General features: G+C 34.1%; 1 protein-coding gene across 4 annotated transcripts in view; it reads right to left on the bottom strand.

Moving 5' to 3' along the window:
• Window positions 1–4,073: 4,073 nt before the first annotated feature.
• Window positions 4,074–14,970, bottom strand: part of raly (RALY heterogeneous nuclear ribonucleoprotein) — an 89,553-nt gene continuing 78,656 nt past the window's right edge. For all 4 annotated transcript variants that reach the window (XM_051895977.1, XM_051895978.1, XM_051895976.1 and 1 more), the window contains 5 exons: window positions 13,575–13,732; window positions 13,009–13,122; window positions 9,468–9,598; window positions 9,210–9,254; window positions 4,074–4,600 (listed from right to left, as the gene is read on the bottom strand). In XM_051895977.1, coding sequence (XP_051751937.1) covers window positions 9,213–9,254; window positions 9,468–9,598; window positions 13,009–13,122; window positions 13,575–13,732 — 445 coding nt within the window. In that variant the 3' untranslated portion in view covers window positions 4,074–4,600; window positions 9,210–9,212. The remainder of the gene's footprint in view (window positions 4,601–9,209; window positions 9,255–9,467; window positions 9,599–13,008; window positions 13,123–13,574; window positions 13,733–14,970) is intronic.

The following is a 14,970-nucleotide window of genomic DNA, read 5'->3' on the forward strand; positions in this document are numbered from 1 at the left end:
AAATAGAACATATACACTTATTATAAGAGTACCGTAGTGATTCAGGATAAAGAAAAGAAAAAAGGTTTGGAAAATGGATTCACGATGTACTCATTCATTATATAATTTTTTTTGTAAATCTTGAACACAAAAAAGTTACGGACAGCAGCTTTAAAATATTCCCCTACTTTGAAAACAGTTGTCATAGAAGGTTAAAATATTACAATAATGTTAGTAAAGAGTATTGTGGGTGTTGTATACTTCAAATGAAATTGCCCAGAGCTGATAATTACACTATAAAATGTGATGTAAATTTGGCCCTTTAAGAAAGTTGTAGCTGTAGCCTTTACTGTTCTTCTGTCAAAATGAATCCACCGTTCTTTGCCTGTTTAAGCTCCAAAGAGTCTCAAAATCCCACTGACATAAATCAAGGAATGTTATTCCGACTCCCAGCATTCCAGTGTATTCCTATACATGCGATACTCTAACCCAAATACCCTCAGTGCAGTGGGCCTCATTTTGTAAACCAACACAATTGTTTATGTGACTACTCAAAGTATGACAGCCGAATAAGTGTTTGATGTGTCAGTCTGTCATCCTAGAGCAAAACACATGAGGAAAAAGTAAATACGAAACACAACCCTCATCATTGTGTGCAATATGGACAGATCCATTTTTTGCACCACATCTGATATATTGAAGGATGTAGTGCGAAGGCCTTTTTCTTACGTTCCTTTATAAAAAGCTCGTCACAGACTGTATTGGCCCTGAAAATGCCGCTGAAGGAGAAATCATTAGCACCGGTAAAATTACTTCCTAATGTAAGTCCTGTATTAATTGCCATATGTTTTAGACCTGGCTATTTTCAATGTTTTTTTTTTTTTTTTTGCGTGTTAAAGTAGTTCCATTCACACAGCATATTTGTGCTTTGGTCGTGATTAAAGGCATTTCCAGGTCCAGGGACTAGACTGGTTAACATCCTACATCACTCACAAGGTGACAGGGATGAATAATGAGCATGGTTTCTGGACTGACCGGACATGGCTGTCTCTGCTGCATGGGAGGAAACGTGTTGGAGTGCAATAAAAGTAAGTCCGTCTGGCTGCTATGCACTGTTTTGTGCATCTAAAATTGAACTTATCTTCATAGCTGATGCCAAAATGTTTTAGTGAAATTTAGTCTATTTGTTGCCACATGTTTCAGTTTGACATGCTTGACGCCTTAAAATGATTGCTATATTTCTTTGCATCGTGTCATTATCTTTAATTATGGGGGCGTCCTTATGTCTCACAGCTTGGACGTCAGATACTGTAAATCACATGAAAAACTTACTTGGATGGTTCTGAATCATAACCACTACTACTCGCATATATCCTTATATAACTCCTTATTAAGCTATATCTTTATTTTTTCCACTTTAAATTCAGAAGCCAGTTGCATTAACAGAAGTTTTTAAGACTGTTAAAGGGATAGCTTACCTAAAAATGAGATTTCGGTCATTATTTACCCTCATGTCATTCTAAACCAGTGTGACATCATTTCTTTTGCAGAACACACACAAAAAAACAAAAAGGTTACCTTAAAAATGTACCTAAAATAAAATAAAAAATAAAAAACCCGAGACATCTCTCAAAATGTATTTTATGTTCCACAGAAGAATGTAAGTCAAACAGGTTTGGAACGACATGTGCGTGAGTAAATGATGACAGAATTTTTCTTTTTGGGCGAACTGTCCCTTTAAGAACTAGTCTGACCAACTAGCATTTACCAAAGGGATCAGTATATCTTCTAACTTTTATTTATGTCACTTGGTTAAGACCAGTCTGAAAAAAAAACTTTTTTTTTTTTTTTTCCTGAAAAGTTTGTCCTTGGCTATTTGTTCGATTCACACACACACATATCATCTTGAGGATCTTTATAAAACATTTTTTAAAATAGCATTGATCATAATGATAAAAAAACCAAAAAACAAAACAAAACAATTATCTAACAGGACAACCTGAGGTCTGCCTTACTTCTAACTGTGGGATTTAGCAACTGTATGAATGTGTATGTGTGAGATTTCAGATTAATTAGCCACATTAAATAGAAGACTAACTAGTAAATGCGCAGTAAATGTTAAAACTATTTGCACTACAAACCAGTGCGTTTATTAGCCTATTATGATAATAACTGAAACTAGATGAATAAAGTTTGTGAACAAACTTTTATGTTGGCTTGACAAAGACTTGTCTGAAAGTTTAAAAGCTTTATAAAATTCCTAGCATGTTTTATCATGTTGTTTGCATTCCTTAGCATGTCTAGCATTATTTTACATTTTGCTAACATGTTTTAATACATCGCTAGCATGAACTATCATGTTATTAGCATGTCTTACCAAAATGCTAACATGTTTAGCACATTGTCAGCATGAATTAACACGCTGCTAACATGATTTAACTTTTTGCTAGCATATTTTAGCACATTGCTAGTTTTAACAAGCTGTTAGAATTAATTAGCATGTTGCTAGCATAATTGAACATTGTTAACATGATTGAACATGTTGCTAGCATGTTTTAACATTGCTAACATGTTTTAGCATGTTGCTAGCATGATTTAACATGTCCTAGGATAGTCGTTAAGCTTTGCTTGTGATAGCTTAAATACACTATAATACTTATTGTGCAAAAGTTTTGACCCCCTCAATGAGAGTTTATGGAATTTTTCGTAGTTTTGATCAACGGGTTTATGAAAACCGTAAGTCCGATCAGTTAGAAAAGATATAGAATATTGGTGATTGGAGCTTGAACACTCTAGGAGATACTGTTTAAAAGTTTACATGACACCGTTGTACTAAAAACAAAAAAACGTTCTTCCTCAGTGTTTCATGTAAAGACGACAATGTTGTCAAAATGATCCCCGTTCACACGGATCCTTGAAAATGATTATAAACGCTGTATTATGTTGCCAGGCCAGTAGTTGGCGATGTCACTTTGTAAAGAAACACTGCGTGCCTATAGACTGAACACGAAATACGCATGCGCATGATGTTACAGTTTTCACAAATTCATGTTTTTGTAGTTTAAACTGAGACGATAATGGTATAGTTTTCAAAAACATCCACTTTGAATCCTGTTTTCAAAAGTTTGCATTTTCAGGCCAAAATGGCGTTGTCGTGTAAATGAACGGTCAAAACACAAACAGTTTTCTGTTTTTAGTTGAAAACGGTGTCGTGTAAACAGACCCCAAATCTCAAAAGAAGCAGCTTAAATAGTAGATTTTTGTCAAGCCAACATAATATGACAATACAGCGTGCGCTAATATCAAGCCCCGCCCTCTATTCAATATTCCGTTTCAACTTGAAACCTGATGCGCTTTCCAGTTCATGGACTTAAAAAATAAGATGGCATGCCTTGAGAAAACGAGCCGTAGCATTCACTTGAGCTGTGACCTGCGATAGCTGTAACTCAAGAAAATCCTACAACTGCAAATAAAATCGTGATGAAATAGATGTTTTCTTCAGTTTTTGCGACGTGCATCCGAGTGTAACGGATTATCAAAAAAGAAATAAGAACTGATGACGACACGGTTTGATCTTCGGCTGACCGATCAGCAGAAAGGGGTGTTTAATTATTATTATTTTTTTTAAATGACACATGCATGGATGAATTCTTCACAGTAAGAACTATAACATGCCTTTAGAAAATAGATGAATTTTCATTTCCGCCTGAAGGAAGTTAAACATCACGAACCATATTGACAGTGTCCACTGGATCTAATCTTTCAAATAAGGCAATTGTGTTTTATCTCTGGACCTCAGTGATTACCGCTTGTGGCTGTATAGCCTACTGTATGTTGAAGGAGCAGTTGCAATATAGAGCGCTTCTTTGTACAGCCTTACTACAGATTGCGTTTTACTGAACGTTCTCTCCCAACCAGGCCTCAAAGGGAGTTGTGCTCATATTTCAAGAAGTAGCTGCTTCTTTAATCCTCTTAGTGGCAAATCTAACAGTGTGAGAATAAATCTCTTGTCTTCAAGGTAAAGATTACATTAGATGAGGTGCCGAGGATTAGTCTATGCATCTGCATTCTAGCAGGCAACATTTAAACAGGTGTTTCACAAGTCATCATAGTTTATTTACATCTGTAAATATCTCTTGCAGTCTCGAAAGTGCAAGCAGAAGAAATGTGCACGTGTAATTAAAAATAGCCAACCTTTCTGATTCCGACTGGCATATAAATAAAACGAAAAACATTTTTTGCAAAAGCACAAACAGACAGGAAAGAAGGGAGGACAGAAATAGGAGCAGGGTATTTACATACGAGGCGCCCAAATGTATAGAAAAAAATGCATGTTAATTGTGTTTTCTGGGGAGCATGAATGCAGAATGTCTGTGAAATTGATCCCCTGTTGTTGTCGAGTGTGTGATGTTGTTGCTCTCAGGAACTGTGGCCTTTTTGTGATGGATTCCTGGTTTAGGGGACGTCATCCCCATCTCCCTCCTACCAAACAGCTAGTTTAGCTGTCCATCTCATTGACAGCTGATGCTGGAGTTTGACGGCGCCTGTTGGTTTCAGTGTCTTCCCGCTGAGTCTGTGGTATTAAAAAAGTTTCCAGTCGACAGTGTTTCCCAACTCCCTGCTGTAATAAATACAAGAAAAGGAAGACAAGCATTAAGATGTGCTAGTGGAGAAAAACAGCTACGACACGCAGAGGAGGGGGGCTGAAATAAACAGCTTGCTGGATCTCCGTCAATTCTCTCATGTGGTTTTATTCTTCCTCAATTGCCTTTAAAGCTAAAAACCAAATATAAAAGTATGTTTTGCTGAAATTTAAGGACAACTAAAACTGCAAACATAAAATACACTCTCAGAAATCAATATATCAGGTTCAATTTACAGAAACTACAACTAAATGGACCAAATGGTCTTTTGAAAGTCTTTGGCATCTTTCACCTTTTGTTGCGCCAATTACCACTCAGAGAGTGTGAAATCGATTGAGAGATTTTCTAAACAGCAAAGCTGAAGTTCTCTAAGGTGCAGAACTAGTGTTATCTGACTTTCAAGATGTATTAGTTTGATTATTCACTCACTGATCCAGATCACTGCATTCACTGAACCGCAAAGCCATGTGGATAAATCTCACAAAAGCAGACAAGAACATGCTTGGGTCATAAAAAAAAATAGTCACAATAAAAAAATAAAAAAATCTTTTCTTTAAGGATTTTTTTTTATTTTATAAATAACACACACACACACACACACACACATATATATATATATATATATATATATATATATATATATATTTATAAAATAAAAAAATCCTTAAAGAAAAGATTTATTTATTTTTTTGTGACTATTTTTGACGTGACAATTAAGCACATTCCCCCTCTAATTCTATATTTATATTTCTTAAATATTTTATTTCTTATATACTAAATACACACACATATATTCATAATAAAAAATCTGTTTGAATGTCCAATGTATTATCTTGTCCTTTTAACAGTTAAGGGGTTTTCCTGTGACTGACAGCGCTAGTCAAAGCATTTGTCAGCTGGTCTTGTTCCGTGTTCACAACAATTCTGTCTTTTCAATGTAAAAGTCTTCGCTACTGACTGACACACTCATAAAGACAGTCTTTGCTGCCATCTAATGGCGTAATAATGTAACTTCTGTTGCTGTTCACGGTCAGGGACTATTTTTTTTCTGGCGGAAGGAAGGCTTTTAGTAAGAGTTTTCTTCATGAAAGTTGCATTGTTACATATTTTTGGCTTTAATATTTGTACTGTGTGGTAACCGTTTTATACCATTTTATAAATTGTGAATAAGTCACAGCTGAAGGGGTTGCAGGCACTCCGCTTCGCGTCATACCGAACAATGCCCTTCAGCCGTGACATATTCCCGATACAGCACAGCCTCTCGTACCTTATTGCTTACATATATTATCCAATAAATTCACACATTTATACATTTGTTTTACTGATTTTTTACATAATAGTTTTAACTTAATACAGTTCATGTGGGCAGAAAAATGTGCTTGACTGTCATAAAAGTAATGTAATAATGCAAAAAACCAAACATACACTTCATTTTCTAAACGCATAATATAATTTCTTATTTTCTTATTTTCATTCTGGGGTAAAATATGACCTGGGTGTTTGTTTTTCTTTTCTGAGATTCAACCACAGCCAATTTAAGATCATTTCAGAGAAGGAAGCGTGACCAATTACTAATTTGTGCCCAATGTGATGGTAACTTTGATTTGGCCTTTCAGGGCAACTGCAGTTGTTAGAATAAGAGGAGGGCGGAAGCTGTGTTACTGGTGGCAATAAGATTGTGGTCACGCAGATTAGTCAGACAAACAGAGCGGTGATCCACAAACAACACACAGAAGGATCAGGTGGAAGCCACCATAAGATTCCACACTGTCTTGTGCGTTTATGTAGCCAAACATATGGCAATGTTTATGCTGAAACAGCAGAAGTTGAGCCGCTACACTTTGAAAACAGATTAGTAAGAATAACCACAGCTATTTCCCTTCATTTTGATAAACTTTATGCTCATAGGTCAAAGACGTTGAAGGTGCTGTATCCAAGCAAGTATGTGAAGCTCGCTCAGACCACCAAAGACGGACCTTATAAAGCAATGGGTAACATCAGAATCAGAATGAAACTCTTATGACATTTATTTGGCAAATACCAAGTAGTGTTTTCTGTCTGCCTAAAAGAGAGATATTTGACCTCAGGAGAATTTACAAAAATGTATTCTGGGGTATAGAACTCATCTTTTGGATGAGCGTGATTTTCTGTCTGGAGTTCTGTTGCCAGTGAATTTAGACATACACTGTAAATCTGACTCGAGCTCAAGAGGTTTTTACGGTTGAATTCAATTTCAATTTTAAAAAGGGTCCAAAATTAATTAAGTACAATTTAATTATTTTGAATAAGAGTGTTCATTTTCTAATTTATATATTTGAGCAAATATAAAAAACTTTTTTTCTCATTTGTTTTGAACAGTATAGCCTACACTATTGTTCAAAGCTTTGGGGTAAATAAGATTAATAAAAAATTTTGTTTAAAAGAAGTTATTTTTATTCAACATGGATAAATTAAATTGATCAGTAAACTATAGAAGCTTGTTTCCGCCACTAAATAAAAAATAAAAAAGGTAATTGTGACTTTTTATCTATTTTAGATACATTTAGTCACAATTCTGACTTTATATCACCTAATTCTGACTTTATAACTCGCAATTCTGACTTTATATCACCTAATTCTGACTTTATAACTCGCAATTCTGACTTTATATCACTCAATTCTGACTTTATATCACCTAATTCTGACTTTATGTCACTCAATTCTGACTTTATATCACTCAATTCTGACTTTATAACTTGCAATTCTGACTTTATATCACTCAATTCTGACTTTATGTTACTCAATTCTGACTTTATATCACCCAATTCTGACTTTATATCACCTAATTCTGACTTTATATCACTCAATTCTGACTTTATATCACTCAATTCTGACTTTACATCAAGCAATTCTGACTTTATATCACGCAATTCTGACTTTATATCACCTAATTCTGACTTTATATCACCTAATTCTGACTTTATATCACTCAATTCTGACTTTATATCACCTAATTCTGACTTTATATCACTCAATTCTGACTTTATAACTCACAATTCTGACTATAACTCACAATTCTGACTTTATATCACTCAATTCTGACTTTATATCACTCAATTCTGACTTTACATCAAGCAATTCTGACTTTATATCACGCAATTCTGACTTTATATCACCTAATTCTGACTTTATATCACTCAATTCTGACTTTATATCACCTAATTCTGACTTTATATCACTCAATTCTGACTTTATATCACCTAATTCTGACTTTATATCACTCAATTCTGACTTTACAACTCACAATTCTGACTATAACTCACAATTCTGACTTTATATCACTCAATTCTGACTTTACATCAAGCAATTCTGACTTTATAACTCACAATTCTGACTTTATAACTCACAATTCTGACTTTACATCACGCAATTCTAACTTTACATCACGCAATTCTAACTTTACATCACGCAATTCTGACTTTATAACTCGCAATTCTGACTTTATAACTCGCAATTCTGAATATATAACTCGCAATTGTGACTTTATGTCACTCAATTCTGACTTTATATATCACAATTGTGAGTTTATATCTTGCAATTCTGAGGGAAAAAAAGTCAGAATTGTGAAAAATAAACACACAATTGTGAGAAAAAAAGTCTGAATTGTGAGATAAAAAGTTGCAATTACCTTTTTGGTTTTTTATTTCATGGTGGAAACAAGCTTCCATAGTAAACATTTCATAATGTTACAAAAGATTCATATTATTTAACTCTTTGAACTTTGTATTTTCTATTTGAATCTTTCTTGTTTGTTAGTTTTTAAAGCCATGCCAGCCTCTGTGGCTATTTTAATGGTGAGAAAAATTTATATAACACTATAAAATATATCAGGTTCTTACCATTTATTTTTGCTCTAAAACTATATTTGGTTTAACTTTGTTAAAAATTTCTTCAAATGAATTAACTGACTAAGAAAAGGATTCTCATAGGGTTAAAACCAGCACAATCTAATAAAACATGCTTCAATGATAAAGAGTTTTGACAGAAAGAACATGTTGGTGGATCTTCTCCTAGTATTAAACTGAAGACTGAAGTAATGATGCTGAAAATTCATCTTTGTATCACAGGAATAAATTACATTTTAAAATATATTCAAATAGAAAACAGTTATTTTAAATTGTAATAATATTTCACAATATTACTGTTTTTACTGTATTTGGTGAGCAGAAGAGACTTTTAAAAACATAAAAAAAATCTTACAGACCCCAACTTTATATATATATATATAAAATATTGTTAAATGTTTTAAACTGTCTCTCTGTTGGATATTTAGCTTGAAATGTTAGCTTTTCATTAGAAAAAAAAAACCCTAATAATTTCCTGCAGTCATTGCTTAATTGATCTTTAGGGACACCAAACTGAGTTTAACCAATTGCCCCATGAAACCAGATTTAGTGGTTTGTACTCTCTAACTTCATTTTTACAATCTGCTTTCTGCATGAAGAACAATCTTAGATCTTGAAACTCAAGCTTGAAAACGTGTAAAATATCTCATGGTTTGAATTATCACTGATCCAAGAATCCACTGCCCCAGCTTTGAGTTCTTGCCTTTTATTGAAGAATGGGATCCATTTCAGATATGTGATTGTTTTCCTGAAGAGAGAAGAGATAAGAAATCATTTTAAGAGACTGTTAACTTTAACATTCATATGATACAATGTGTGAGCGTTTGATTTATAAACTGATATGTTTCCATTGTTTCCACTGTTTTTAAGCACACCCTCTCTTCTTATAGTCTCTTGTCTCCTGACCTTACAATATCATTTCCATTCCCCATATAAATGTCCCCATATACATCTCTCTTACCATGTCTTCGTCACACTCCTCGTGTGTGTGGTCCTCGCCCTCCTCGACATCACTATGCTGCAGTTCCTCTGACTCTGAGCCTGATTCGTCCTGAGACAATTCGCTCTTCATTTCATCTGCCTTCTGCAACTCTGCACACAGAGAAACGTTTACATACATTTATATACACAACATTAATAATTAAGTTTGCAATTTATCCAGATGTATAAGGGAAAGTGTGTATTTTTATATAACTGGCGCTGTAACTTGACATCAGGCTTTTTAACCCTGGTAAATACTTCAAAAATATTGATTTTTAAAAAAAAATGGAACTGTTTATTGAATCTTTACACAAAATTTAAGAAAAAAAAAAGAATATATGTTTTTTGTTAAGTATAATATTATGATACATCAGGCTTTTATGGCTCATATATATGGAAACTTGTTTCCGCCATGAAATAAAAAATAAAAAAAAGGTCATTGCGACTTTTTATCTCACAATTCTGCCTTTTTTTTTCTCGCAATTGTGCATTAATATTTCACAATTTTGACTCTTTCTCAGAATTGCGAGATATAAACTCACAAATATGAGTTATAAAGTCAGAATTGGGTGATGTAAAGTCAGAATTGCAAGTTATAAAGTCAGAATTGTGAGATATAAACTCGCAATTGCATTTATATCTCAATTCTGATTTAATAACATGCAATTGCATGTTATAAAGTCAAAATTGCAAGATATAAACTCACAATCTGAGAAGTCAGAATTGCGAGATATCAGAATTGTGATGCAATTGCGAGTTTATATCGCAATTCTGAGAAAAAAAGTCAGAATTGCGACTTTATCTCGCAATTCTGACTTTATAACACAATTCTGACTTTATAACTTGCAAGCTTCCATACATATAGTAGTATGATATAGTGAGAATATAGAGCTCACACAAGGAAAAAAGAAATATGCAATTTGTTGCAGTTGCTGATATTTATATGGCCAAAAAGATGAAAATTAAGATGAAATTCTGATAGCTTTAATGTAAATCAATGAGAGCAGTATAGCAGACTACTTACATTAAAATGCATATACATATCAATTATTACTCTATATCTCTCAATAACATGTCTTAGTAAAATATTTAAATGCTTAGTTTTATGATCAATGCTGTAGTTTTAAAACATATAATGCAATGTAATACAACGATGATTGAGAGATGCTCAAATAAACATTACTCAAAAGGCTGATGTATCATATTTCATACATTTTAATGAGATTTTTATAAAAAATGATGCACAGATAATTAAGTAAACCTAAGTTGCTTCGGTCCAGTAAATGTTCCTCTTGAAATAACAATAAAACAATATAAAATCAGTAAAGATTTCACAGCAGAAAGACCTAAAGGTGGATATTTTTACAATTATACTAATTTACTTGCTAAAAAGTATCAACTATAAATAAGATGACCGAAGGCATGTAGAAGATTGTGTACAACAGCTTTGTTCAGATAAATTTTGGTCATGTTGATAATTTAGAGGCCTTAGACTTTATAAGGTGAAAGATGCTGTAAGTGATTTCAGCTGTTTTAATGAAGTGTCTCTATTTGCATTGTCTATGTCGGTATGGACTGGGAATTATCTGTTCTCTCTGTCATGAGAATCACCATCCAAATTCTCACATTCTGTAAACAACCAAGACATCTCTGTAGGGACACATTTCAAGAGCAGACATGTAAAAAAAAAAACTGTTTTACTGTTGCCAAAGTAAAGAAAAATTTGGAGCTTGCTTTAATTTACACATCAGCCCAGTTGAAAAGTTATGAGAATCCCGTTGACGTTCCTCCCTCACGGGGGCTTTTAAACCGTCTCATCCTCAACAGTCAGACACACTTGCATACATACACAGAAATGTGCTCAGAGGGACATCATCATTGATTAGCCACAAGCCATTAGCCACATCATAACAGTTCATAGACAGACGATGCAGGAGAATGAAGCTGTTTTCCGTGTGTAAATAAACACGAGAGGCATGTTGCGTTCTGTGGTAATGTTTGTCAAATTGAATGTTGATGTGAAACAGAGGGACAAATCTGCAAAGTTTAATTGGAGCCACTGAGCTGTGAAAGTGTTGAACCGTGAAAGGCTCGTGTGACAGTGGCAGTGCTGCGCTGAGTCAGCGTTTTACGTTCGGTCACTGCTGAGTGTGTCTCTACGGAGAGTAAACTACTGGCTGGGGTTTCCATATGATTAAAAAAGCCCTTTTAAAGCTTTTCTCAAAATATAATTACTGAGAGGAAGGTATAACGGGCAGTAAGGGGCATATTTTGATGAAATCGTTTCTAATAGAATACAATCTTAATCTTGAAAAGTGTTGATTATAGCATTACATTTAAATCTATGGCATTATATTTAGATCGTGGCAAGAAAGGTTGCAGTGATGAAGATTGTAGCCAATCACAGACATGTTGTTGAGTGCATGAAAGCAGTGATCTTGTCATTGCAACTTAACTTCTGCACAATAATGAATGCTTTCGTAATAACTAACAGTGGAAACGTGATGTAACTAAGAGATACGTTGAATAAAACGTGAGTTTTGGTGCAAGTCCAGAACTCAGTCACTGATAAACTTGCGCTGTTTGATTGACAGCTCCAGCGATTGCAAAGGGAGCGTTCTTTAATCGCTTTCTATATATATTTTAATCACCATTTAAATAACAGATTATTTTTATCCTACTAAGAAAAACAATGAGAAGTTGACCGTTTATAGTCACTGGTTTGATTTACTGACACATAGACAAAGAACATCTGACTGTACATGAATCATTACAGATCAGATCAGGCATTAGAACAGTAGGAGTAACTCAGTTACTTATGTTGTTGCATTACTATCAAGTCTATATCGTAAAAGTCTGTTTGCAAAGCCTGTGCCAAAATGTGATTAATTTACCAAAGAATCCACAGTGAAATGTACTGAAAACAAACAAATATAGGTCAACTGAGACACTCACATTGTTAAAAATAAATAACCTTATTCCTAGCATAAGGATCCTTTGAAAGATAATGTTATTTTTAGTCCTGTCTCGCTCTTCTCTCCTCCTCATCTCACAGCTTTTATTGGACTAGCAAGGAAGTTTTCAGTTCTGAAATGTACAGGATATTCTTATAGTACGATGACCTCTTATATATCAAAAGCTCAAGGAAAAGCTTTTCTATTTCAAGTAAAGGCTGTTCTTTTGAACTTTCTATTCATCAAAGGATCCTAAAAAAAAAAAAACTGTATCACAGTTTCCCCCAAAATATGAAGCAGCACATCTGTTTTAATTATTGATAATAAGAAATGTGTCTTGTCAATATTTTTGATGAATTTAATTATTATTTGAAAGAGAATTTTCTTGTAGCAATGTACAAAGTTTAAATTGATCAAAGTCACTTTTGATCAATTTAATGCATCCTTGTGGAATGAAAGTATCAATTTCTTTTTAATAAAAATCTTACTGACCCCAAACCTTTGAATGGTATTGTTTGTATGTTTGTGTGTGTGTGTATAGGAGATGTATAGCATATGACATGGCACCTGGGGCACAGTATTTGTCCTCTGTGATCTGGTCAAGACGTCCCAGCAGCGCGTCGATGTTGGACTTGATCTGCGTCAGTTCTGATTTGATAGCTTGCAGCTCGGTAGATTTCACTGCTCACACGTACACACAGGATTAACAAGAGAACACAATGTTTTAGTTTAATAAATCAGGTTTATATATTGCCATAAAACCAAAAAAGGAAATAAAAGCAATGCACTGGTATTTGGTTCTGAAACTATAATGGAGCAATGCCCAAGACAAAAGGTTGTTCTGCTGCTGTATTGAAACATCCTAAATCCTAAACCTGGCATGTTAATCGGTCAAACGGCCCAAAAGCCGGTTCAAGAGTTTATTCAGTCCATAAGTCATCTCAGTGCACTGGCTCTGAACAAGATGATCTTGAGTTGTCACGCAATGGAATTAAGATACATTTCTGGAATCCTGACTATGACAACTATCTCTTAAAGGTCTTTTGATGTTCCAGGATTCGACAGAAATTATGTTTAGGTCAGTAACACAGTTCACATCAAGAAAATCAATACAAAATATAAGTTGAACTCACACTTGTGTTTGACAGAGCTGTTGGGAAGGATAGTAGATCTGGTCAGAAGCTTGACAGGTAATGATTTCACCCTGCGGACAACTGGCACTGCCACACGGGGGCGCTTTACTGGAACTGCTCTGGGCACTGGTGATACTCTGCCTCGATACTCAAACAGTCTGGAGACAGAAAGAGATATGAAGAAACTAACTGCTTCATGCAACCACATTACTACTATCCATGAGCATATGGGTCATGCTGTATTTGTGACTTTTCATTTTATACATTATTTTAAAAAAAAAGTTTCCTGCTAAGCATTCAAGAAATCGTATTTTCCCAAAGTAAACACCAAAAACACTCAGGGACCACCATAGGGCTTCATTTACCCTCAATTTTGTAGATTTGCGGTCAACATATGTGAGTTTTTTGATGACAGATTCGTAAAATATAACTGCCAGTCCAATATATGTATCATTAAAGTTTGCCTATAAAACACTGGATCATGTTAAAAACATCTTCTGCACCTATCTTGTTAAATTCAAAAGGCTTGGCAGTCAGTGCAAAAAATTGCCAATTTTTGGTCTAAATTTTTATGTCAGAGATATAAAAACTATTTTGTAAAAAATGAATTCCTAAATTTCAGCATTTTGTCAGAACATGTGAAAGTATATATATATATATATATATATATATATATATATATATACACACACACACACACACACATATATATAAAGTATAAATAAATAAATAATTTTACAGTGTTTTTATCATACAACTAAAGCTAGAATAAACATTTTTGGTAATTGAAATAAAGCTGAAATAAAACAAAATAATATTAGTTAAAAAAATGAGAAATGTTGCCTTTGCAACTAACTGAAATAAGTTGAAGTACTAAAATTACTAAAACAGAAATAAAGAATAAATACTATAATAATACTAAAGTAACACTGGCATTTTCATCTAATTTTTCTTGGTGAATTCATGTTGTTAACATATGCCTAGTTAGAGTTAAATTCTATAAAGGAAAATAAAAGCAAAGTATGATCTTTGAGCAGAGTGTGTTTGAAGTTGTTTTATGATCAGAGAATATCTACTTTCATCCATCATACACCAACTCATCATGAACAGAACGAGAGATGTGCCTGATTCAGAGGAGCTCACAGCTACACCTCGCATATACTGACAGTGTACGTCATTTGTGGCCAAATTAGCAGAAATGAGGCCAAACGCCAATAGTTTGGAATCCAAGGCAATCCTATTGCTATCAAGCATGAAGGATATGATGTGGCAAGATTGAAGTGAGAGAAGAAGATACTTTTGCCTTCAAAAAGAAGAACGTCTGCTGCCCAGACAGGAACCTAAAAGCAACCAGCTGGCCTCCCACATGCCATCTATGCGGCTTTACTGACTGATC

The sequence above is a fragment of the Ctenopharyngodon idella genome, chromosome 6, assembly GCF_019924925.1.
Source record: "Ctenopharyngodon idella isolate HZGC_01 chromosome 6, HZGC01, whole genome shotgun sequence".
In the NCBI taxonomy this organism is placed as follows: Eukaryota; Metazoa; Chordata; class Actinopteri; order Cypriniformes; family Xenocyprididae; genus Ctenopharyngodon; species Ctenopharyngodon idella.